The sequence below is a fragment of the Electrophorus electricus genome, chromosome 25 (assembly GCF_041902795.1).
Source record: "Electrophorus electricus isolate QZ-2024a chromosome 25, ASM4190279v1, whole genome shotgun sequence".
In the NCBI taxonomy this organism is placed as follows: domain Eukaryota; kingdom Metazoa; phylum Chordata; class Actinopteri; order Gymnotiformes; family Gymnotidae; genus Electrophorus; species Electrophorus electricus.
In genome coordinates, this window is record NC_137521.1 from 5,365,531 (window position 1) to 5,388,530 (window position 23,000).

The 23,000-nt window shown below is 44.1% G+C and overlaps 2 protein-coding genes and 1 long non-coding RNA gene across 6 annotated transcripts; 2 read left to right on the forward strand and 1 right to left on the reverse strand.

Moving 5' to 3' along the window:
• The first annotated feature begins 1,079 nt into the window (after nucleotides 1–1,079).
• ercc6l2 (excision repair cross-complementation group 6-like 2) lies at nucleotides 1,080–14,594 on the forward strand. The gene is made up of 17 exons (XM_027031692.3): nucleotides 1,080–1,971; nucleotides 2,080–2,196; nucleotides 2,312–2,505; nucleotides 2,632–2,793; nucleotides 2,876–3,083; nucleotides 3,213–3,470; nucleotides 4,072–4,191; nucleotides 4,715–4,786; nucleotides 5,260–5,405; nucleotides 5,618–5,713; nucleotides 6,122–6,221; nucleotides 6,552–6,704; nucleotides 6,955–7,026; nucleotides 7,660–8,455; nucleotides 8,571–8,761; nucleotides 9,072–9,229; nucleotides 10,421–14,594. The coding sequence occupies exons 1-17, from the start codon at nucleotides 1,696–1,698 to the stop codon at nucleotides 11,337–11,339; spliced, it is 4,038 nt and encodes a 1,345-aa protein (XP_026887493.2). The 5' UTR covers nucleotides 1,080–1,695; the 3' UTR covers nucleotides 11,340–14,594.
• A 1,028-nt stretch (nucleotides 14,595–15,622) lies between these two features.
• Nucleotides 15,623–22,374, reverse strand: hsd17b3 (hydroxysteroid (17-beta) dehydrogenase 3). Of its 4 annotated transcripts, none has more exons than XR_014119904.1 (11): nucleotides 21,896–22,374; nucleotides 19,782–19,828; nucleotides 19,583–19,691; nucleotides 19,386–19,493; nucleotides 19,196–19,263; nucleotides 18,250–18,294; nucleotides 18,026–18,060; nucleotides 17,858–17,939; nucleotides 16,861–16,926; nucleotides 16,544–16,689; nucleotides 15,623–16,393 (listed from the first exon to the last, which is right to left on the reverse strand). XR_014119904.1 is itself a non-coding variant. In XM_035521817.2 (11 exons), the coding sequence occupies exons 1-11, from the start codon at nucleotides 22,044–22,046 to the stop codon at nucleotides 16,298–16,300; spliced, it is 957 nt and encodes a 318-aa protein (XP_035377710.1). In that variant the 5' UTR covers nucleotides 22,047–22,374; the 3' UTR covers nucleotides 15,623–16,297. The 4 variants fall into 4 exon arrangements, 2 of the variants coding, with proteins under 2 accessions (XP_035377710.1, XP_026887491.1); XM_035521817.2 differs by having other exon boundaries at nucleotides 16,544–16,693; XM_027031690.3 differs by having other exon boundaries at nucleotides 16,544–16,693; nucleotides 19,583–19,658; nucleotides 21,896–22,373.
• On the forward strand, nucleotides 18,031–21,952 carry LOC145653732 (uncharacterized). Its single transcript, XR_014119905.1, has 3 exons — nucleotides 18,031–18,139; nucleotides 19,338–19,555; nucleotides 21,862–21,952. It is a non-coding gene; the product is annotated as an uncharacterized LOC145653732 (long non-coding RNA).
• Nucleotides 22,375–23,000: the final 626 nt, after the last annotated feature.

A 23,000-nucleotide genomic window follows, 5' to 3' on the forward strand; every position in this document is an offset into this window, starting at 1 on the left:
AAATTAAACCTAACGCACGGTTATTACATATGACCACATGCAAAAGTCTGTAAAAAAAAAAAAAAACTCGAAGGAAGGAAAGTCATGGGATGTTGTTAAGAGAAATACTTTACTTTGTATTTGACATGTATTGTATGTTGTATATGTGATGCTTGACTATATTTAGACTTTTATTAACATCTGTTTATCTTTCTTTAATTTCACATGGAAGGAGAGCAAGTAAAATGTCCTAAAGCTATTTATTTAATAATATAATATGTAGCCCTGTCCCTGATTATGCAAAATGTTGGTGAAAAGTTGCTCAAGACATATATTCATCATAATCCTATGAAACTGATGGAAGGATGTCATTAGTAACAGAATACAAAACTGGACAGATACATGGTTCTGACCTACAGTAGTACACTGAACTCCAGCTGCAGCTACTGAAGCCAAAGGCATTTATACTATAATGGCATGCATTTGTGATGCAGATGTATTCTACTGAAATAAAATGTTGCGCTGCACTGGATAAGTAATGTTAGCACTACACTGAACTAGGCATGTTTCCCTGAACTGCAGTATTACTGCACAAGGTTTCTCACAAGGTTTTACCAAAGGTTTCTCTCTACTGCAGGTGTACTGCACAAAATCACTTATGTACTACTCTAGATAAATCGCACATACACAGCACTGGACTGCAGATGTACTACACCGAGTTGCATTGCACTAAATTGTATCTGTAACAACCAACGCTTTCCTTCATGCCCACCTAATTGAGCATTTCATCAGGTTCTGTCTTTAATCTTTTTTTTGGTAGCATCACGGTAGACTTACATATATAGTCTATCGCCCGAACCAATGTGTGCTGTGCCAATGTGTATTCCTCGAATAATAGTGTTACTATTTCCAAGTTGTAATAACAGCAAAAAAAAAATTACTACTATCATTTTCAATTTTTAAAAATTTGTAGGATCAAAATAAAACGTTTTAAAATGGTAACACATTTTTATTTATTTTTTTAAAATAAAGTAAGTATTACTGTTGAAAATGCCGACTCTCGTTGCAAAGATGCATAAACATGAAGCGTATTCCCTCAGCCCTTCCAACTGCTAGCTAGACTGCTAGCTAGGCGGTGAATACCTGATTGGATTCTGCATTTGTCTTGGCAAAACGAATCACTTGTACATTTATAAATCAACGAGCACATCTGAGAAGCACTGATTTCTTCATCACACCTAAAAACGTGGAATGATGCTTCCTGGCTAGCTAGCTAGGCGTCTTAGGTGTCTTTAGTAGGCTTACTTGCTAACGTAGTTATGTTAGCTAGCAAAGTTAGGTATCCTAGCTATCTAACTATTCAAGCTGGCTAGAAAAGACACATATTTAGGACGGTAGGTCATTGCAGTTAAAGATTTATGTGTAGGTGGAGATTTGTCTATCTAGCAAGCTGTTAGTCAAATGTTAGCCAGTTACCTAGTTAAGGTGCCCTTCAGGTAGCTAGATAGGCTTGCTCAATGAGCATTATCAAGTATTTATCAAGTATCCAGTTAGCTAGTATATAGCAGTTTTATATTGTCTGGCACTAACTAACTCCGTATAAATTAACCAGTTGCTCAGCAGTCAGAATAGCTAGTTAGCTTGCTAGCTATTTACTAGTCTTTAAAAAAAAAGTCCATTGCAACAAAAATGGACATTGCCTTTTAACTTGTGAAAATGGAGGAAGATGATACTGGACTTCGCTCGGTGTCTCTAGCTGCTGGAATGATTAATGCCCCATCCGAGGATGAGAAGCCCCTGTTCCATACTAACCAGAGCCCTGGTCCCTCCGAGCCATTCCTACTGTCAGGAAATGGTGACCAAGTACCATACACCATTAACAGATACCTACGGGACTACCAGCGAGAGGGAGTTAAATTCATCTACAACAGCTATGTGAAGTCCAGAGGTTGCATTTTGGGTGATGACATGGGCCTTGGAAAGACCGTTCAGGTACACTTATGTGTAGTCTTGTTCGTATGGACAGATGTAGTCATTAAGGAATTTGTAGATTAATTTTGCCTACATGATATCCACCTTTGAACTACTTGTGTTTGACAGGTCATCAGCTTCCTGGCTGCTGTTTTGCAGAAAACAGGGACATGGAAGGATGTTGAGAAGAACAGGCCAGAGTTTTTGCAGTCGCAAAGGTCCTGGAAACCATCCAAAATGAAGAGGGTACTGTACATAAACTTTCTGTCATTTTGGTGTGAACTTACTTGTCTGATTCATTTGTCCTTGTGACTTTACTTCATGGTGATTCCCTTCTCTCTCTCTCTTCCATATTTACTAGGTTTTCCTCATTGTGGCTCCCTTGTCCGTGCTTTATAACTGGAAAGATGAGTTGGACACATGGGGCCACTTTAAAACTGTCATTGTACATGGTGTAAAGAAGGAGGAAGAACTGGCCCGTGTGAATAGAGGACGATGTGAGATCGCTCTGACCACATACGAGACCCTCAGACTCTGTCTAGACCAGTTTAACAGGTAGCGTTACATTGCTGCAGTGTTTCTCACAAGCCACATTTGTTTATAAAGTATCCCATATTAGTTTTCATTATTTGTCACTGTCCTCCAGTACTTTACCTAATTTGATTTCCTTGTTCTGCACAGTATTGACTGGGCTGCGGTCATCGTGGACGAAGCTCACAAGCTTAAGAACCACAAGTCACAGATCACACAAGCAATGAAAGATTTAAGATGTAAAGTGCGTGTGGGACTGACGGGCACAATTCTCCAGAATAACCTTGAGGAGCTCTGGTGTGTCATGGATTGGTGAGTCATGGGTAGAACCGTATCATTTTCTGTCCCCCCCCCATTTCAAAATACATCATCAGACCTTTTTCTGTGATTTCAGGGCCATCCCTGGGTGTCTCGATTCACTGGCCAGTTTCAAGAACAAATTTTCGGACCCCATCGAACAGGGCCAGAAACACAGCGTGACAAAGAGGGCTCTGGCAGAGGGCCGCAGGGCTGTTCAGACTCTGGCTAAAAGATTGTCCCGCTGGTTTCTCAGGAGAACCAAGGCGCTCATCAGCGAACAGCTACCCAAGAAAGACGACAGGGTGACCTCCAAGAACCATTTATCCTTTAGTTGCTACCAAAACATTTTATTGTTTTAATCGTAATGGCCGTAACCCTGTTTACACCCTAATAAAATGGGCTGATCTCGTCACACTCTGGACCCTTTGTAGGTTGTGTACTGCTCTCTGACGGACTTCCAGCAGGCCGTGTATCGCGCCGTGCTCGACACGGACGACGTGACTTTGCTGCTGTGTGGCTCACAGAGGTGCCAGTGCGGCAGCGGCCGTCCCAGGAAGAAGTGTTGCCAGAAGTGCAATTCAGATGGCGTGCCCGTCAAACACATGTACTTCAGCTACCTGGCCATCCTGAGGAAGGTGGCCAATCATGTTGCTCTGCTGCAGTCAAAAGAAGGCACCAGTAAAACACAGGTAGGTGGTTGAAAAGGGCTTCTCATATCTGTATCTGAGGATACTGATGCAAATTCACAGATGATAGATCTAGGCATTTAAGCATAAATATAGATGATTGTAGATTAAATGACTCGACAAATCAGACAGTGTTTAAGGGAATAAATTGGCAAAATATTAAATTCACAAAATTTCCCATTTATTTCATGTGTTTTGAATCAAATAAGATATGTCTGATATAAACGTGTTTCGTGTCCGACGTTTCCTTTTATTTATTTTGTGCTGGAGTTTTAAAGCTCATGTAAGAAGCAAATTTTGCAAATTGAGATGGAATACTTAATACATTTTCTGTATGCATTTGAACTGAGCTTTTGTAGATTAATGACCATGAATTATGTCTGTAGGATAACTGTGTGACAAAGAGTATCACACAGGAGAGGGCAGTGTGACTGTCAGCCAGGAGGGTAAATGTGTATTCTGGCAGAAAGCTAGCTCTCAGGTCTGGGGGTCAGGACACACATTTACCACCTGGAGCACCAAGGTTAAAGGTCAGGGATGTTTTTTTCTCTCTGTCTTTTCTACAGTCTGTCATATTTCATATCCATATTTCATTTTGTCACAGGAAAAATATGTGAACTCCATCTGTGAAAAAGTCTTCACAAAGTTTCCGGACTTTACAGAAAGATGCAAACAGGCAGCATTTGAGGCCATTTCAGACCCCAAGTACAGTGGAAAAATGAAGGTATTTAGACATTTTTATAGTCTATGTAAATGGTTTTAACTAAAAAGCATATGAGATTCTAAAAGTTTATAAGTACAGAATTTTGGATCCTGTCGTTCACCATGTTTGATTGCCCTCATCACCCAGTACACTACCACACTAAAATGGCTCGAAAAACTAAACCCTTCCTTGGCCAGCTCTGTCTCTGGAGCCGTCCAGCTAGCTGTGGACACACTTCCTTGGGAAATAACAAGGGCATCCTTCTTAAAGTCCATCCAAAGGGCACGTCCCCCCTCCCGGCACAGTACGCGGAGTGTGCTGTTACCGGCAGATGCCGTCTGTGGCCCCGTCAGCCGCACACACACGCTGCACGTTCTTCTGCGTCAGAAACGAAGAGAGAAGGCACAGGGGGCCCTTGTTAACGTACATGTATCCCTCACGCCTTCTCTTTGCTCTTCTTTCGGAAAGGCCTTGTTTTGTGTTGCTGGGAACCGTCTTTGTTTGCCAGCTCCTCCTGTGCCATGAATCATCTGTGGTTTTCCAGGTCCTGCAAAGGTTGCTGAGTCACTTTATCAAAAGGAAAGATAAAGTTCTGCTTTTTTCGTTTTCCACTAAGGTGAGCTTGTTGCCCATGTGTGCTGGTCTGAGTTTATTCCTTAGTGCGGTGATCCTAGCTCATTTTTTGAGTGTTGTAATACTTTAGTGTAGTTTTGCAGAAGTATTTTTTTATGACTGAACCAATCAAAGGATAATGAAATGGTAGTTACAATTCCATTTTTTAATGTTGCTTCTTGAACTCTAGTAACATGGTTTAAAGATAAAGTTTAATGATAAACTTTGATGATTGGCCCCAAATCATTACATTTAACCTCAGCAAAACCACAACAGTGTACACACATTGACTAAGTAACTGTAGAATTAAGGCCATCACTTGTAAAGAACATCGAATTCAAAATGTATCAAAACAATATTTTTTATCTAATCCATGACTTAAAGCTTGTAGCCTTGTAAACGTTAATATAAATGAATGCTTTATGCATTATGGACTAGTATGAAGCAAATCTAATTGGGATCTTCATTCTCGTGTAGCTTCTTGATGTACTGGAGAGCTTTTGCATGGCAGAGGGTCTGAACTACCGCAGGCTGGACGGAACCACCAAGTCTAAAGAGCGCTTGCACATCGTCAAAGAATTCAACAGTTCTGGAGATATCAACCTGTGCCTGGTCTCTACCATGTCAGTGCTATTTGAATGTTGCATGAGAAGCATTTATTTATTTGGCGTAACACCTATACTTTTACATTATTTTATAAAAATTATTATTATTTTTTTTTTTGTAAGGTGAATGAGTGCTGTTTGCAGGTGTTGCAACCATTAGGTATGAAGAAGTTGTTTATTCACAGTTTGGAGTTTAAAAGTGGACCGTGTGGTTTAATGTTTGCCTCTAGGGCTGGCGGTCTTGGACTCAACTTTGTTGGGGCTAATGTGGTTGTGCTGTTTGATCCGACATGGAATCCAGCAAATGACCTTCAGGCTGTTGACAGGTCAGCACGTACACGTGTGTGTGTGTGTGTGTGTGTGTGTGTGTGTAAGCTTCTTCTGAAGTTCAAATTCGCTAAGCTGTTCTGCTTGCTGTTGTAATACTGTCCCGTGAAGGTAGTCCCTCTGGTAGAAGCTTTGCATAATAGTGCAGAGTTGCACTTTGCAAGGTTCCAGACTCGGCAGCACTGTGTGTTGCGTGTTGCCAGGAGCCCTCTAGAATGTTCTACGAGACTTTTTTTCTAATTTCCCCCTTGCCACGTAACACACGGGCCAGCTGGCATTCTTAGTGTTCTTCCGCATATACAAGGAGCCGCTACACACACGGGAGGAGGAATGCTGATCTTTACGTCATGTGGAGTTCTGGGAAAGTAGTAGTGTTGTAGTGAATACCCTTTGGTTTTAATCTGCAGGGTGTATCGCATCGGGCAGTGTAAGGATGTGACCGTCTTTAGGCTCATCTCCCTGGGCACAGTGGAGGAGGTCATCTATCTGCGTCAGGTTTACAAACAGGTAGCTAGTTCCGCCCATCCACTAATTCTGCTGTTCCACTCAGATTATACAAAAAGGGCGGGTGAAATTAGGAGCCTTTGAGAGACACCTCTCATGAAATAATGCAATCATCAGGTGAGTTTTGATAACATAATGCATTAGTTATCTGAACACAATATACTTATATATAGTACATGTATCTAAAAAGGGGTTATATATCTAAAAGGGGGCTAACGGATTAATGCAAGGGACATTTTGACTCGATGGTGCACAAAACTCCCTAGTTATTATTCTTATATCTAATATGTTCCAAAGTAAAGTATAATTGTTTGTTTGTTTTTTAAACCACAGCAGCTGCAGTCCTCGGTGATTGGGAGGGAGAACGCCAGGAGGTACTTTGAGGCGGTACAGGGTGCGGACGGCCAAGCAGGAGAGCTGTTCGGCATGCGCAACCTCTTCAGGCTACAGACTGATGGAACCTGCCTGACGCACCGCGTCCTAGCGGTTAGGGCACTCTACACCCCCCCACCCCTGAGAGTGGTGGGAACTTTGTGTAATTTTAATTGCCCTGACCTGAAGTTGATGGTAATTTGTATCGGTGTTGCACGCACCTCAGCCGTCATGACGTCAGCCATGCGGCACAACTTGGACTTTCAGGTCTGAGGAGGTCATGGTTCTTCTATTGAATCGTTTTGCAATGACTTGAAGGAAAGTGCAATTTGCGTGCGCGTGTGTGCGTGTGCGTGTGCTGCAGCGGGAGGGCCAACTCGAGGTGGGGATCATGACGGCCAGCACGCAGGCAGTGGAGGAGAGGAGCACAGGCCCGGTGAGCAGCTGCTTTCTCCTAGACCCCTGGCAGGAGCACTCTCCTTTCCCATCCTCCTCCCCTCCTCTTTCCCAGACATCCCCCCCCCCATCCCTCCATTCCCACGGTAAGGACGGGTACGACAGCCAACACATGGATGCAGTTAACTTCCCACCCCCGGACCACTGGTGAAGACCACACGGAAGTGTGTGTGCTATCTTTATTGGGTTTATTTACCCAGCAGAAGAACTTATCGACTGTTCTTCCTTGAGAAACATCTCACACGCAGGTCTCCATAGAGGCGGAAAACAGAAAGAACTTTCTGTTAAAACCTGACATAAACTGTTGATATTCCAAGTGTTGGTTTGTAAGTCAATAAAAACAACTTTTTAAAACAGGGTACGTTCTTTTCTAAACAGGGTATGTTATTTGTTTTTAACAGGGTAGGTTCTTTTCTGTGTCTGGGTTGCATAACTTATTGATGAAATTGTGTGTTGCTTTTATGACAACGAATTTATGTAGTCTAAAAACAGTTAAATTCACGAACTTATTAAAAGTGATGTAGTTCATGCATATAAGGTTTCCCTCTTCACAATCTATTACGTTTATCTTTTGTAATATGTATTAAACATATTTAATTGTGGGTGTTTGTAGGGTCCAGGGTCAGGAGGGGTCTCCGGACAGCATGGTGGACCAGTGCCGGTGTGTAGTGCGGGCCTCGCTGATGGTGAGATCCTGGAATTCAGCAGCAACAGTGAGGACGAAGACCCCTGCGGCTCCCAGGCAAACATGACGAAGACGAGCGCAGGGGCGGAGCCTGTGCCGGGCGTCACCCTCTCCAATAGCACAGGCCTTTCCGCGCTGCTACTGAGGCACGTGGTCCGAATGGCACAGGGGTGCTCGGACAGCAGCGAGGAGAGCCAGGACGACTCGGATACGGAGGAGAGCCAGGATGACTCGGATACGGAGGAGCCCCGGGCGACCGAGGGGGAGGCAGACGGGCGCCTGTCGAGCGACTCGGAGGAGGAGGGGGAAGGAGATGAGGCCGAGAGCCCGTGTAGGCCTCCAGCAAAGCAGAACCCCGAGCCCGGCGTCACAGCTGGCCGTGTAGGGGACGAGCCCGTCCAGCGCCACCCAGCTGAAGGGCAGCAGAGTGCCAGAGAGGGCAGTGGAAGTGAGCGGAGGCTGGACACCCGAGGCAGGGTGGCAGGAAGGAGTCGGAGGCTTGTGGACGATATCAAGTCTTTTACCTCTTCGGAGGATGAGGCTCTGGTGAGAAAGGTGAAGGGTCACATCTCAGCTTCACGCGAGGTAAAATCGGGTCTCGGGTGCCCTGTGAGTACACGGAACACTCCTGTCAAATCAGTCATGTTCGCAGGCTTGAGAAGCCCAACGGCTCAGCCAAGTCCTGCATCTGAGCCCAACGCTGGAACCATAGACACGTTATTAGGTACATAACAAATCCTCCAGCAGGTGGCCATTGCACAAGTGGAATTTGTCTGATTTTCTGGGGTTTGCCAAAAGAACCAAACTGTTTTACTTCTTTGCCCATTTGCCGCTCGTAGGTGGACTTCAGGAAGTGAGGTACACCCACTCCAATCAGAAAGTAGTGGGCTCGAGCCGAATGGAGAACCGCCTTAGCCGTGCTGCCTTGCGAGATGTTTTCAAGCTCAACAAGCACTCCCAGCTCCCAGCCAACCACCTGTCTGACCTGTCAGAGGGACCAAGCCCAGCGGAGCATTATATCACACAGCAGGTGCTTGGGTTGGGTTGTACATTGTCTAATGTTCACAGCAAGGGTTGGGTAATAACGTCATAAGGATTGTGAAAATTTCAATGTGTAATGGAATTTAAAAAAAAAAGATGATTTTTCATTGAAATATATTTAAAGAGGTAATTGAGAGATATTACTTCAGTGCAGCTAATGATGTCAATAAGCAACTCAAAGATGTACACCAGCATGTGCATTTGAAGGAAATAGCTTTATAGTATGGCCCCCAAACCACCATGGACCGCGATACCCTGACTGGTTATGGGGGGGTTCGCTTTGTTTGCTTGTGTTGCAGACCCAGCGTGACTCCGCGCGTGGTGGGGAGGAAGGCCAGACTCCAGCACACCCCGAAGGCCCTCGACTGCGGCACCAAGTCGTCCACTCCATCAGGGCCTCCCACCGCACCCCCAGCGTGACCCTTAGCGTCGGCCAGACACCCGCCGCTGTCCGCAAGTACGGCCGAGACGCGGCTCCTTCCTCTTCGTTCTTTTACCGCTGCAGCCACTACACAGTTGACAATATCGTATGACACAATCTTCATGGTATGACCGTCGAGGTGTTTCGAGTTTGAGACCTTCCTGAGAATGCTTTGTAACGTTCAGCAAATGTGTGCGCGGTTCGCCGTCTGAAAGCTCAGAGACTCACTACCCTGTACATACTATATTCGTATTAGCGCTAAGCTCCTCAAGCTAGATATGTATCATTTTGCCCCTCAAAAGGATTTTAAAGAAAGCACTTCCACAGTGCTCTACTTAATCATGTCAATTGAGCCGAAAACGCGCACCTACACACACACACACACACACACACACACACACACAGTGAGAGGAAATTCCTGGTAGCGTGGGGCTATGCGCCAGTTCTCGCCACAGCTATGGCATGCCGCGCCCCCGCCCGGCCCCGACGGGGAGGGGGGAGACCACCCCAGAGTCCTCTCCCCCTCCCTATTCCCTATTCCCAAACCCGGCCAAAACTCAAGGCATGAGCAAAAGCCTTTTCAGTGAAAGCCTTCTGCCTCCCCACTCACCCAAGGACAGCCCCTTCCATCTCTCCCATCATACAGTTTGTGTCTGTAATGGAGGAAGAAATGCGTGTTTGTTTATACAGGTTTTCCCCTCTATTAAGTCTGCGGTTAAATGACTTGAATCCACACAGGCGCGTTTTATAGCCAGTGCCTTGCACCTTGTTTTTTCCTTCGCAATCCTCGAATGGTAGCAGCTTCTCATTAGAAGTCATGTATTTTTTAAGTATTTTGAAGAATTTTGCTTGCGTCCGTGGTTTTTGCGTGCCCCCCCTTTGAAATCGCCTGCTGCTGAACTGTCATTGGCACTATTATTTGCTTCAAAGTGTTAACAGGCTTTCTAATGTTGCCTCGGTCCACTTAGAGTTCCACGAAGCTGCATTAAAGTTGGTGGATCTTGCTGATATACAGAGAGACAAAAACTTATCATTACAGCTGTCTTTCCATAAAAAAAAAAAAAAAAACCCAACTACATCTAGTTTTACATCTAGTTAATTATGCTCCAAAAAAACAAGGCATAATTTGTTGCATGTAAAAGTCTGAGAATGTATTTTGTGTGTGTAGGCAGTAATACTGTACGCTCTGTGGTGAAAAGCTTCAGCAGATGTTTTCTGAACTTGCAGAAATCAGCTAGAAGAAATGGCGCGATTCTTTGGAGCCAGGTGTGTGCGGGCGTTTGCTGAAGAGCTTGTGGAGAGCAGCTCAGCACAGCGACTGAGCAAGCTAGCTCAGTTCTACAGCCACAGGAGCCCTGAGCTCACGGACATCATCGAACAGACGTTTTCTGAACCTAAAATGGAGCCGAAAGCACGGGTTTCACCACCCCCTTCAGCCTGCAACGCCGCCAAACAAGGACCTACCTCGAAAAGGTCCCTCCTTACCTCAGTTCAGAGATCTCATGAAAAGGTTCTGGAAGAAGCAGGTGTAGCATCAAAAAAGAAGAGAATGACTAATGCACGGCATACAAAAGACCTCAGCAATCGCTGTATGGGTCCACCTGAGCTTAGAACCGAGACGATCTCTCCACCTGAATCAGGCCAAAGCCTGTCGGAACTGCCTCAGGAACCCTATTCAGGCGTCCAACCTCAGTCTCAGGCAAACCCCTCACCTATGACCCCGCTGGGTCGAGTTAATCCTTCGCCACTCAGACGAACTCGTAAAGACCAGGTGTCTCCTGCAGAATTCTCCAGAACTGACCTTGCAGAACCAGGTCCTGCCCGGGCGAACAAAACCTTCATTACTGACCTCATAGGTGACACCTCCATCCTCGACGACCTCCTCAAGCCGAAGAGAAGTGGCGAGCGGCTCAAGCTCGCGACAGCGCCCATGGCCGCACCGACGGAGAGGGTCAAGAACAAAGGCAAAGACTTCTGGGACATTTTGAACGAGGGGAACATAGAGTCCATCGATAAGCTAACAGACCTGTCTCAGGTGGAGAAGGTCTGTAGGAGCGCCGCCGTCTCTGGAAGGTCCAAAAGGGAAAATGAACTCGAAAGCTCTCAACTCTGGAAAAAGAATGAGAAGTTTCTGTGGAAAAGATAGAACAGGACTATGCAGAAAAAACTCAATGCAGGTTCTTGGCATTTGAATGAAGTGTAAAATTACTAATTATTTTTACAAGATGGTGACACTTTTATGAAGTATTAATTTATTTTAATTAATTTGGTTTTATTTTCTTGTTTGACACTATATATCGCTCATGTGAACAGTTTTGACTCAAGTCATCTTTGTATTTATTTTGTTTTTCAGAATCGTGTGTTAATTTATTAATTTAACACTATAGCCCATTACATTACAGTCTCAAAGGTCAAAGGATGTGTCATTAATTTGGTACCATGGATCAGGAGTCTGTGAAGTTGCTACACTGAAGTTGCTAATCTGTTTAACCAATTCACTATTTTGGGCTTCACATGACATCAGACAAAACCACATGAACTTGGTGGTCTGGGGCCTCAAACAAAAACAGACCTACCTGTATAGTTTTAATATAAAGGCTGGAATCTCAATGTTCCCAACTTTTTTCTTATTTTGAGAGGAAACGTGGTACTGCCTAGGTTGGGAACAACTGCTGCTCTTGGTGCTTGACTCTTGTAAACCGAGCCGTGGGATTTTGGGAAGTTCTGCGTTTCAGCCTTCATAACTCAACCTGTTGTGCTATTCAAGAAATAACAGTAGGCTAGTCCATGAAAGCCAGGTGGAACGGCTTTCCCAGGAACACTCCCACATCCACCACTGCTGAACCAAATCAGTCTGTCTGATATATTAGTAGACATTTTGCCCTTATAGTAGGATCTATTCCAAAAAGTCAATGTCTCTGAGAAATTCCTATGTTAATATAAGAGAGATTAGTGACCCTGCTGGACTAATTTGACTAAACGAATGAAATGAGGAACCTCCTTGCATTGTTACGCTTTGTATATTTGCCTATGCTGTGTGAGGGTATGTGTGTATATGCGTGTATGAGTGACATGCAGCTGTGTTTGATGTCGCTCAGCTGTTGCTCTGCCGGAGGAGGAGGAGAGAACTTCTGCTCTCTCAATCCTCCTCCTCCTCCTCCTCCAAAGGCAAAATGAGAAAGTGCTGATGGCTATCAATAAACACAGAGACGAGTGCGTGCTGCGACAGGACACCCGAGCTCGCCCCTGGAGACGGCAGCAGGAGCTGTTGCCAGCGCTTCTGGGAGGTGTAGCGGTCGCGCTGTTTTGGGCGCGCACACAGACGCGCTCTCTTCTGCGAAACTGCTGCACCTGTCTGGACGGGCAAATTCTGAAGAATGCCCCTTGTGTGTGTCATGCTTTCATAATGCCCGAGCTGTACTTTAGATCACCGTCTTCATCTCGGGAGAGTGCGACACCTGGAAGTGTCAGGGTCTGCTGGCTATCAAAAGCGTGCAGATTTCAGCCAGTGTAGTAGATGGAACCGTTGCTTTTCCGCTGAACCCAGCGATATTGAATAGTTCTCTTGGGAAGGGCCTTTTTTATTGTTGAAAAACACTTCCAGACATGTCCATTTAAACTGGGTCCACACCGCTGCTATCAGTGGGATCTTACTGAGTATGATATGTTTTCCGAAGCAAGATTACCATGGGTTGAAAGTTACTGATAAATCCACTCAGTGTGACAGCTATGTTTACTCTTAGACTTAAGCAAAGCACGATAGCCTAATGAAACCCCTTTCTGTTAGTCGTTCATGGGAAAGGACCGTGATTATGATGGATTCTAGAACTGCTTTTAATGACAGCAGACTTGAAAAATCTCAGCATGGTCGGAAAGTATGTGTGTTCTCCTCATCTATTCATACGGCAGCCTCTGCTCCACTGTATTCCACCATTTACCATGTGATTAGCTTGTGTAACTCTTCCAGTAATGAATCGATGTCTGACACACCTAGAGAGGGCCCCTGACTCTCACCGGGCCCCAGCAGGGCCTCAGCAGAGCCCCAGCAGGTTCTGACACCTGATTCATGGGTTGACAGGTTCTGGTGGTTTGGATTCTTCAGCACATCTGAAGGAATGCATTCCCCTTTGTGCACTCATTTGAAAATGTAACAGTTATTTTAGTTCCTGAGAGAATTACTGAGCAGTAGTAAGTTCAGCTTGCTGGACTCAGTCGCTTTTGAGTCGTCCTTGCCTGCAACATGTGGGCATTAAAATCATGATCTTGTTACGCAGATCAGGGCACCCGCTGTTCAGAACTGATTTAAAGGCAAAGATGTGACTCGTTAAGTTTGTGTGCATGAGTGTGTGTGTGACGTGGGAAATGGCTTCACTGATTGGACTGCAGGTTCAGACGTAACATTTTGAGATGGGCTGGAACCCACCCTGCCCTGTTTATTTTGCTGGGAAATTAGTCCAGAAAGCTGGTTCCCCATCATTAAGAGGGGCCCACGGGCCTCAGCCACAGTGATTTTATTCCCCTGTGCCGCATGTGTAAGTTCCCCATTTAGCCTCTTGCCTCGAAAAACCATTAGTAACTGGGTATCACGGTTATCCCTCCCTGTGCCCGCCGGTGCCAGTGGCCTGGTGGCTGAGGTAATTTCCAAAACTGTGCATTTTAGCCTTAAGCGATAACCACAAGCCTCTCCAGTATGGCCCAACTGTTTGGCTGGAACGTTATACACATCCACTAAACAAAAGCAAATCCCAGGTTTGTGAGAAATTCGGTGTTTACTTATTTAGCCTGTTGGGCCGTGGCAGCTTGCACTCCTGCTTGCTTACATTCTTCTGCGTCTATTTGTGTGTGTCCCCTTTGCATTAGCCAGTTCAATGATAGGCCAAACATTCGATAGCCAAATCAAAACAACAACAAGCTTACAGTGAGGGACCCCACTTTGATTCTCGACTGTGCTTACGCCATCTTTTATCCAGCGGGGGAAAAAACAACCAGGACTTCTTTCTATTAGGGTAAATATTTACCAGTGAGAGATCAGCACAGTCTCTCTGTTAGGCTGCCAGAGATCAGTGTCATTTGAGCCACTGTTTAGGGAACTGGACGCTCGGTAAACAATCGTTGCCCTTCCATCTGACTGCTGTTTATGTGTGTAAGAACTAAAACTCCTTAAAGGCAGGCCACACAAGGAAAGCTCACTGAGGTGGCAGGAAGTCTGATGCAAAATGATGACCGGCACACTTTTGTTCTGTGACGAACGTGGCATTAAACGTCTCAAAGTGAATTTAACCTGCCAGTCGTATAGAACATGGATTTGGATTCACTCTGAGAATAGTTTGTAGATAGTCCAAATGAATGAGTAAAAAAACCCTTGAAATCTGAAAGAGAATAAAGCAGTCAGCACACTTGATTTCTTTGAGATTTCTGTTTTTTCCTCTTAGACTATAATCTACAAACTATTCTTAGAGTCCCATATGTGTACTCCAGTATCCATTTCCAAATAACATTTGTCTGCGTAATGTTACCATTGTGTTACCTTCTCTGTGGAATACATACAAAATGTACTGTTGTGCCTGACTCAGTCTAAAACTAACCACTGATTTAAATGTATATACATTAAGTTCCGTAATCCAAAAAGCCACATGCAGTTTTTTAGTCCCGAGAACAAGAGTTTTCAGCCATAAAGTCTAATTGTAAAGGTAGAAAAAAAACACCATTCTTTATTTCACACAGACTCTCGTTATACGCACTTTCTCCACATACCCTTACATAGCGAATGCTGTGAATGCTGCTATATTGTGTCGCCTGGAGCGATCATCTTGAAATTTGCATTTTATTAGAAGATTCAGTTTGCTAAAAACTTGCAACAATTGTTCGGGTAAAAGAGTTTTGCATGGGATGATGGCGAAACTCATAAAAAGTAGAGCATGGAGGTAGACGGTGATGAAGCAGGTGGCATATTTCTTATAGGCTTGTTTGTTTTATCTCCAAAGAACTGGAGACGAGGCATTAGATTTGCAGTGGAAATTCCCTGCAGTAAAACCGAAACATTTTTACGTCAGTTAAAAGTAACAGTTATCCTGTCACACTAATTTACAGTTTGAATTGAACTATTCAAGGATAAACAACTTTATTAGCTGAAGTGCCTGCTTTGCAACGCCCCCCCCCCGGCCACGTTTGTTTATGTCCTGTATCTCTTCATGAATTGTTTGAAGTTTGACTCCATACTTCAGAGAGAGTTAGTCCAGCTGCTGTGCTGAGAGCTGTCGACGTATAGAAACGAGCTAGAAACGAGCAAAGGCTGCCCCCTACTGGCCAAGGTGATGAAAGTGACGGTAAACGTGTAAACACGCTTTGCTGGGGTTTTTTTTAAACTCAGAAGACAAATGACTGATTTGAACTCCCGCTTCCATTCATTTTCAATGCAAATCGGTCAACTCTTGTATATTAGGTTTTATTTTGTAAAAACTGTTTTGAGGGAAAAGGCAGTAGTGCACGCTGTTTGTGAAAAGGAGAAGATAGGTTATGCTTTTTCTAGTGTACGAGCGATGGTTGTCAAATGCACATTAAATTTGTTAAGTGGCGCCGATGGTACAATGACCTAAATATCAGACGGACGCTTTGAATCGTAATTAGGAATGTCCACGAGGTGGAGCCATATATCCTAATACATTTTGTCCCCCCATATTATCTTGTTGTAGATGCATGTGCAGGTGTTCGAGTGCTTCAAAAATATAGTTAGTTAATTAGCATTTTTGTTTTAAACAAACTTTTAAAAAGTGCACCAAAAGAATTGTTTCAATATTCCTGTTTCTCTCTCTCTCTCTCTCTCTCTCTCTCTCTCTCTCTCTCTCTCTCTCTCTCTCTCTCTCTCTCCAGCTGGGTCACCTAGTCCCTCACCACTGTACGTACATTTTGGAATAATTCTACAAAAAAAAAAAAAAAAAGCCTTCAGTGCCGGTCAAGTCGACCAAACACTATGACAGTCTGATCCTTTGTGTTGCTGGCGTCCCCGGTGAGGGGTTTCAGATGGGGACATCATCATCTAATAATGCTAACAAAAGTAGCCAGTCCCAAATAAGTGCAATGCAGAGCAGTTCAGAGGTGCTGCACTCAGGCCCCCACCCTCTTCTTCACGAACTCCTGAAAGCTGTGTTGAAAAGCCTCACTCGTCAGGACCCATTTGGGAATGTTCTGGAAAAAAAAGCCCTGCAAGACACAGGACATGGCTCAGGGCACAGCCAGGGCTGGCTCCTCTCTACTTGGACTCAATATGATAGGATCTCCAGTACCTCTTCATAGTCAAGAGTAGCATTATTCCTTATAACGTTAACAATCAAATGGCTTTTTTAAAATTACCAGAATTGCATGTCTGACACTGCCATATGTTTGATCGCCAGCTTTCAGATACGCCAGCGAGCTCGTAACGAACGCCTCAGCAGTGAATGTAATCAGGTCTTCTTTTTGATAGCCCATCATCGATGTGGAGACCCCAAAAGGAGACACTGTCTGGGGGAGAGTCAGGTTGTGTAATATGCTTTTGTGACACAATTAATTTGGTTTTTATATTCTGTTCTGTCTGTTTTGTCTTTTCCAGTCGCTGATATGATTCGTAAGGTAAGTTTGGTATTAGATGAAATCCACTGGGGGCTTGTGTAATGGATATTGAATTTTACCTGAACAAGAATTCTTTTGGACTTATATTCAGCTTGCAGACCCTGTGAGAATCTCTCAATAAAAACCTGAGGGAGATGAAATCAGAAGTCAAGTGTTGGTTAACCATAAATGCTAAAGATACACGTGCTGTCAAAAGTAAGGCACACAATGGTAAAGATACACACACACGGTGAAAACTAAGACACGGTGTATCTTGGTAAAGATACACGCACTATCAAAAGTAAGATGACCAACCAACTCAACAGCTTTTGTGTAAATTCAGTCTAAAGAAAACTCTGGTAAATTAAACTTCCCATACTGAGCTTTCCCTTTTACACTGCAAGGGTGAATTCAGCATCTTAGGTCTTGAAACTGCAGAACCCATCCTCCAGAACAAGGATGTGACTGCTGTAGAGAGAGACCTTGCTCTGGCTCACGTTTGGATGTGCTCTGCAATCCCTGCACTGCTGAATTAACACGTATAGTTGGGCAAAAGTGAGGAGTGCGGAACGACCTGGAGTCCTGGAACAAGTTCAGGAATCTTAGGAAACGTGTAACTGAAGTTACCGTATCATAACTCGCAGCATTGGGACAGATGCGTTTCCTCAGCTATGGTTTACGAAGCCCTTTGGAGACATTGCAAATAGAAGTTATACAAGTTTTGAATCCGTGGGTTTACCAGAGTCCAGTCTATGTGGGGCGGATTGATTACAAACGCACAGCCGAGATAACTTCAGCTTGAAGTTTCGACTCAAACGGAAGGTCACGCTGCTAGGGAATGGAAAGAGCTAAACCGCTATGAAGCGGTTTCCTCACAACGTCGCTGAGGAAAGGCGCAAGTAAGGATTCAGTCTTCACTTCCTGAACCACCTACACTGAACCACCTTTGTGCGTGCCACCCTCTACCTTCCTAATTTCTAAATTCCAGAACGACGTTTAACCACTTGCAATTAGCCGGACGCTTTCACGAAGGCCGCGCGAGACCTGGAAACCTTAAGCGTAGCTACTCGTACTGACCTTTGTTGCGATGTATAAAGTGTACAAGGGAAAGGGGACTTTGGCGATGCCGGAGGACACGTTGAGGATGACGCCTCGTCCTCTGGAGAAACAGAGAGAGAATGAAACTGCCCCCCCCCCCAATCCAACAGCACGAAGAAGAGGTGGAGAAACGCAGAGCGCTCTAACCTTTCCACCATTCCAGGGAGCACGATGCGGCACATCTGCGCTGACACAAATCACATGTGTGAATGTCGTGAACATACTAACTGGCACACGTAGGACCTCCTACGCTGGCGTGAAGTAAGTTAAAAGGGCGTTTGCCTAGGCTGCTCCATTTGCACAAAAGAGAGTCATTCGCACATATAGTTATTATTAAGTTTTATTTTATACCACCTGTGTTTTATACTCACTTTCGCCATGGTTTTGACATTACAGTTTATAACTTGATGTATTTTCTGTGAGAAAACAAAACAAGCAGTGGTCATGCTGCGGCGTTTTGACAACCTTAACGGATTACACTGTAGATCAAAATATGTAGGTTTCATTTCAAGACTGGGGGAGACTGCTCACGCCAACTTACCTAACACATTATATGAGAAGTATGAACAGGAAGTATTGGTGGGAACACACCCTCCCTCCCCCAAAACTCTGCCTATGTTACAAATGTTCCACTTATCAATGGTATCTTGAGTGTGCATGGTATATTCAATATTTGCATTTTCACTATACTAAGGAAAAGGGTAAATCATTCGAAAGTCAACATACTGTAATACTATCAATTGTCTGATGCCATGTCAAAAGTGGCAAGCACAAATTTTTGTGGCAGAATTTCTATGCAAAAAACAACTATAATTTGTCTATGATTTAGCATTAGTGCAGTATTTATTAGCAATGTGAAGAGGGTGCCCAGCCTCTCTGCCTCATGGACTTGTGTGTGTCCATTGAAGTGTAGGACCTATACACTATCTTAATCTACAGTTGCCACCTACATCCCCATACACACACACACACACACACACACTCACACATACACACTCACACATACACACTCACTCACACACACACACACACACACACATACATACATACATGGGTGTAAGGGCACATGAAATCACCCTTTGATCACAAACAGGTGTTTTGGTCATAAAGCACAGTGATGAAAGAGGCCACTAAAGACTGACAATCAATACACAGTGTGCAGGACTCTGGTGGATTACAACTCTGGTCGCTACTGGTGGATTACAACGTGAACTATGAAACGTACAGCAGCCTATCTAGCACAGTGGTAGGTTAGGTATGCCCAATAATGTGTGTATTTCTGTCTATCAGTGTATATTTATATGATACCCAGCTTACCTCTTCCAGGTAAGTTGTTTCCAGAAATTTGCAAGGTATTTCACTTGGCAGGATGCCCACATTGTTAACTGTTAAGGCATAAGAATAAATGGTTAGCTCAGATTGTGCCTTACAAATCTTTGTCTGCTCTGTCCAAACGCAGCTCGACGTAATCAGACGCACGACTCGATGAGATCCGAAGCCAACCAACCTAAAACGGCAACATCCAGCCCGCGGAGGCTCTCCTGGATGTGTCCGTAAATGTTGTCTTTGGTGAAGTCCGCACTGATGAGTTTGACCTTCCTGCCTGTGGATCTCTCTAGGGAATCGGAGAGAAGGAGATCGACCCCCGTCATCGTGGAGCTCAACCCGGAGTCTCTAGTGAGAAACTGTTAAGACACACTCTACCTATGTTCCTCGCTGCTTTCTCCAGCTTCTCTCTGCTCCTGCTGATGAGAACCACGTTGAGGCCATGTCTCGCCAACTGCAAATAGCCATCGAGACGTTTCCCGTCAACCTCGGCAGTAAATCAATTGGTGACCGTTAAAATCTATACTGGGGGAGTTAAGGCACTTAAGTTTACAAAACTGAAATAATGTGACGTTACCTGTAGTGCGTAGGCGTGTCCTATTCCCTCCGAACCCCCCGTGATCACTGCACCACAGAACACGCTCCAGGTTTCACGCCAACGCAAAACGAACAGAACATAATGGCGCACGGTAGAATATTATTGAAAGATTACGCTATGTCCAGGCGATGATGTTCACGCTAAAACCTGGTGAAATTTATTACAGAGTATAACAACACCCATCATGTACAATATTTATTTTGCCCAAAACTTCCAGGCACCCATCCAGCTGCCTAGAGACTGGGTATGTTATTACATTTTGTACATTTCTTGATCATATACAGTCAGATTTTCTACTTGCTGTACGGGACATTAGTTGTGCCATGCAGGACTAGATGACCTTCCCCCTTCCAGTCTGATAGTTCTTTCAGTTACTGTAATGATAATGCCAGAGAGGCTAAACATTTTGCATCTGTGTCTTGAAATTGACTTGCTCATCCTTTACCGTAGTCAAGGTAGTCTGGTGAGTTGTAAAAACATTTGTGGAGGTTTTGTAAATCTGCATGCATGGTCAGATAAGCCACTGGTAATTCCCATGATGAACATTTATTGATTTGTCTGATTTGAAGGATTGATGACATTCATTTAAATGTGCTCCTTTAAAATTGAAAGTATTCAAAATATGCTGAGAATTTTTCCCATTGGCAGTCCTTTTCACACACACTAAGGGACTGTAGGCGTATGCGTGTGTCATTTGTTTAAACAGCGTGTACTCAAGGAGACAGTGTGTGCCCAGATGTTTGATAAAGAATCAGCGACAGTGTGGAGCCAGCGCTATCTTCCATCGCTCCTTGATCTGTCCTGCTGCGTCTTCTCTCTGGCATGCAGAACTTTCGAAAGATACACTTATTTAAGATCTCAGACTTCCCATACCAGATTATTGCTAGACATTCAAATGTAAACATCAGCGTTCCTCCCCCCAAAGAATGCCATTTTGACTTTAAACCGATGAAGCTCCACTCAGATGGATATCTGTGCACGTGAGCTTACAAGTTTCAGTGCTCCTAGTTCACAGGGTTGTACTGGCTGGACCGTACTAAGAGGTTTAACATGGTTTCCTACAAGGAGCACTCTTTTGTTGGTTTCGGTCTGAGATGCGGTATCCTTAACACAGATTTTCTTTTCCGTCTTGTCTGCTGTAATGATTAATTGCTTAAGGTGAGGTTGGGGTAATGAAAAGTGATGTATCACATCTTAAAGTGGCAGAAGAAAAAACATGCGTGCACACACACACACACACACACACACACACACACACACACACACACACACACAAAAGGAAAGTGAAGGCTAGTACATGAATGGCCATTCACACACACCAAGTAGAGGGTCTCAAAGTGAAAGAATAGCTTGCTTGCAGAAGGAACAAAGTTATGTTAATTCTTGTGAGCTTTCTTTCCCCTTAAAGCTCTGAGATGAGCTTTTTTTAACAGCCCCTTGAAGCGGACGGAAAAGACAATCAGTAATAATGCGCTGGGGAACACAGTGTTCTGATTGCCTCTTACTCTTCAGGAATGGAGTGGAGGCAAAGCTTGGGAACCAAGAGACAAGCTGAAAGAAATTCCTGCGGAAACTGAGCACGCCACTTGCAATGTGCAGTGCCCAACAGAGGGGGCCTGTCTTTTTTTAGGAAATAACGCAAATACAATTCTTGAAAGAGATTATAACCTCTAAGGGAATGACAGGATAACACTTAAAAAAATTTTTTTGACCGATCATGGTGAGAGAAAACTACAGAAGAAGAAGAATACGAATACTGTTGTAATAATTTAGCACCTCAAACTCAGTTAATTACAAATTCAGCCAATAATCTATCTCTGCAGTTTACAGTTGTATAACGCATTGTGCCTAAACTGAAACAGTTGTTTACAGTTGTTTTAGGTTTGCAATCTTGAATTACCCCATCATTAAAATCAGTTGAATTAAAGACGAAATTAAAGACCAACAGCCATCTATGAAAACAAGCAAACTGAGCAAATTTACAAATAAATAACTGAACATATAAAGATGCCAAATATTTCCCAATGTTTTTTTTTTTCTGTGTATTGATTTTAATTAGAAAGAAAAGCTGAAGATATGTGTCCTCATCTCACCTGCCCATTTTCCCATGGAGGTGAAAAAATTCTCAGGAAGTGGGTACCAGAACTTTGGAAAAAGCACCATCAACATACGCATCAGTCTAATGCCACAAAAGAAGACAGCGCAGACGCCTACCAGGATGAAAACGAACTCGATCAAAGCCATGCGGTTAGGAGCTCCCCGCAGGGCAGGAGTAGAGTGAGTGTCAACCGCTAGCCTGGTCCCTCTCTGTCACTGGGTTCTCAGAACAACCCACCACACTCCTACTAACTGACAGCAACCTCACCCAATCAGGCCACACCCTGGCTGTTGCTAGGTTTCACATTCCGAATTGCCTTGGCTTATAGGAAGTTGTGCTGGTCTTTCTGCAATCCGGAATCGAGTCTGAACTTGATTAAATAAATGGCCAAAGTTGTGGATTGGTAAAGACAGAGTGACAATGGACTTAATGTATTTGTTACATCCTTTCACTTTCTTTTCTGTTTTCCTTGGTTTTTTGCACCCAAACCTCTGACAGTTAGTAGATACTAATGTAAATTGGGACTTGGTCTATGCAAAGGTCTGTGCTAAAAGATCTGTGTTAAAAAGTCTGTGTTAAAAGGTTTGTGTTAAAAGGACTGCGTTTAAAGGTCTGCGTTTAAGCATGACCAGTGTGCCTGTTGTTGCAAGAACTGTGTCAAAACGGTTATTCTTCATTTTGATTTGCGTGTGTATGTCCTTGCTCCCCTGGCCTTGTTGGGATCCAGTGTCCACACACTGAGCATGTATAGAGACCCCAACAAACACTTGCTTGTGGGGAAAAGGTCATTATGGTGACAGGCTTACGGTTACGGTTATGATTAGGAGTAAACTTTTTTGTTTGGATCAGATAAGTACGCTGGAGTGCATTAATGAAATAGAATGAAATTGTTTTACTTGCTAGTTCAAAAATATTTGAAGGACCATCAGCCATTTAATCCTTTTATCATCATCATCCTAAATATTTTTAATGCGCATAGTTTCCTGACTTTGGGGTCACTGAAGGCTCCCACACACTCTCTCTCTCTCTCTCTCTCTCCCTCCCCCCTCCCCCCTCCATCTCTCTCTCTCTCTCTCTCTCTCCCTATCTCTCTCTCTCTC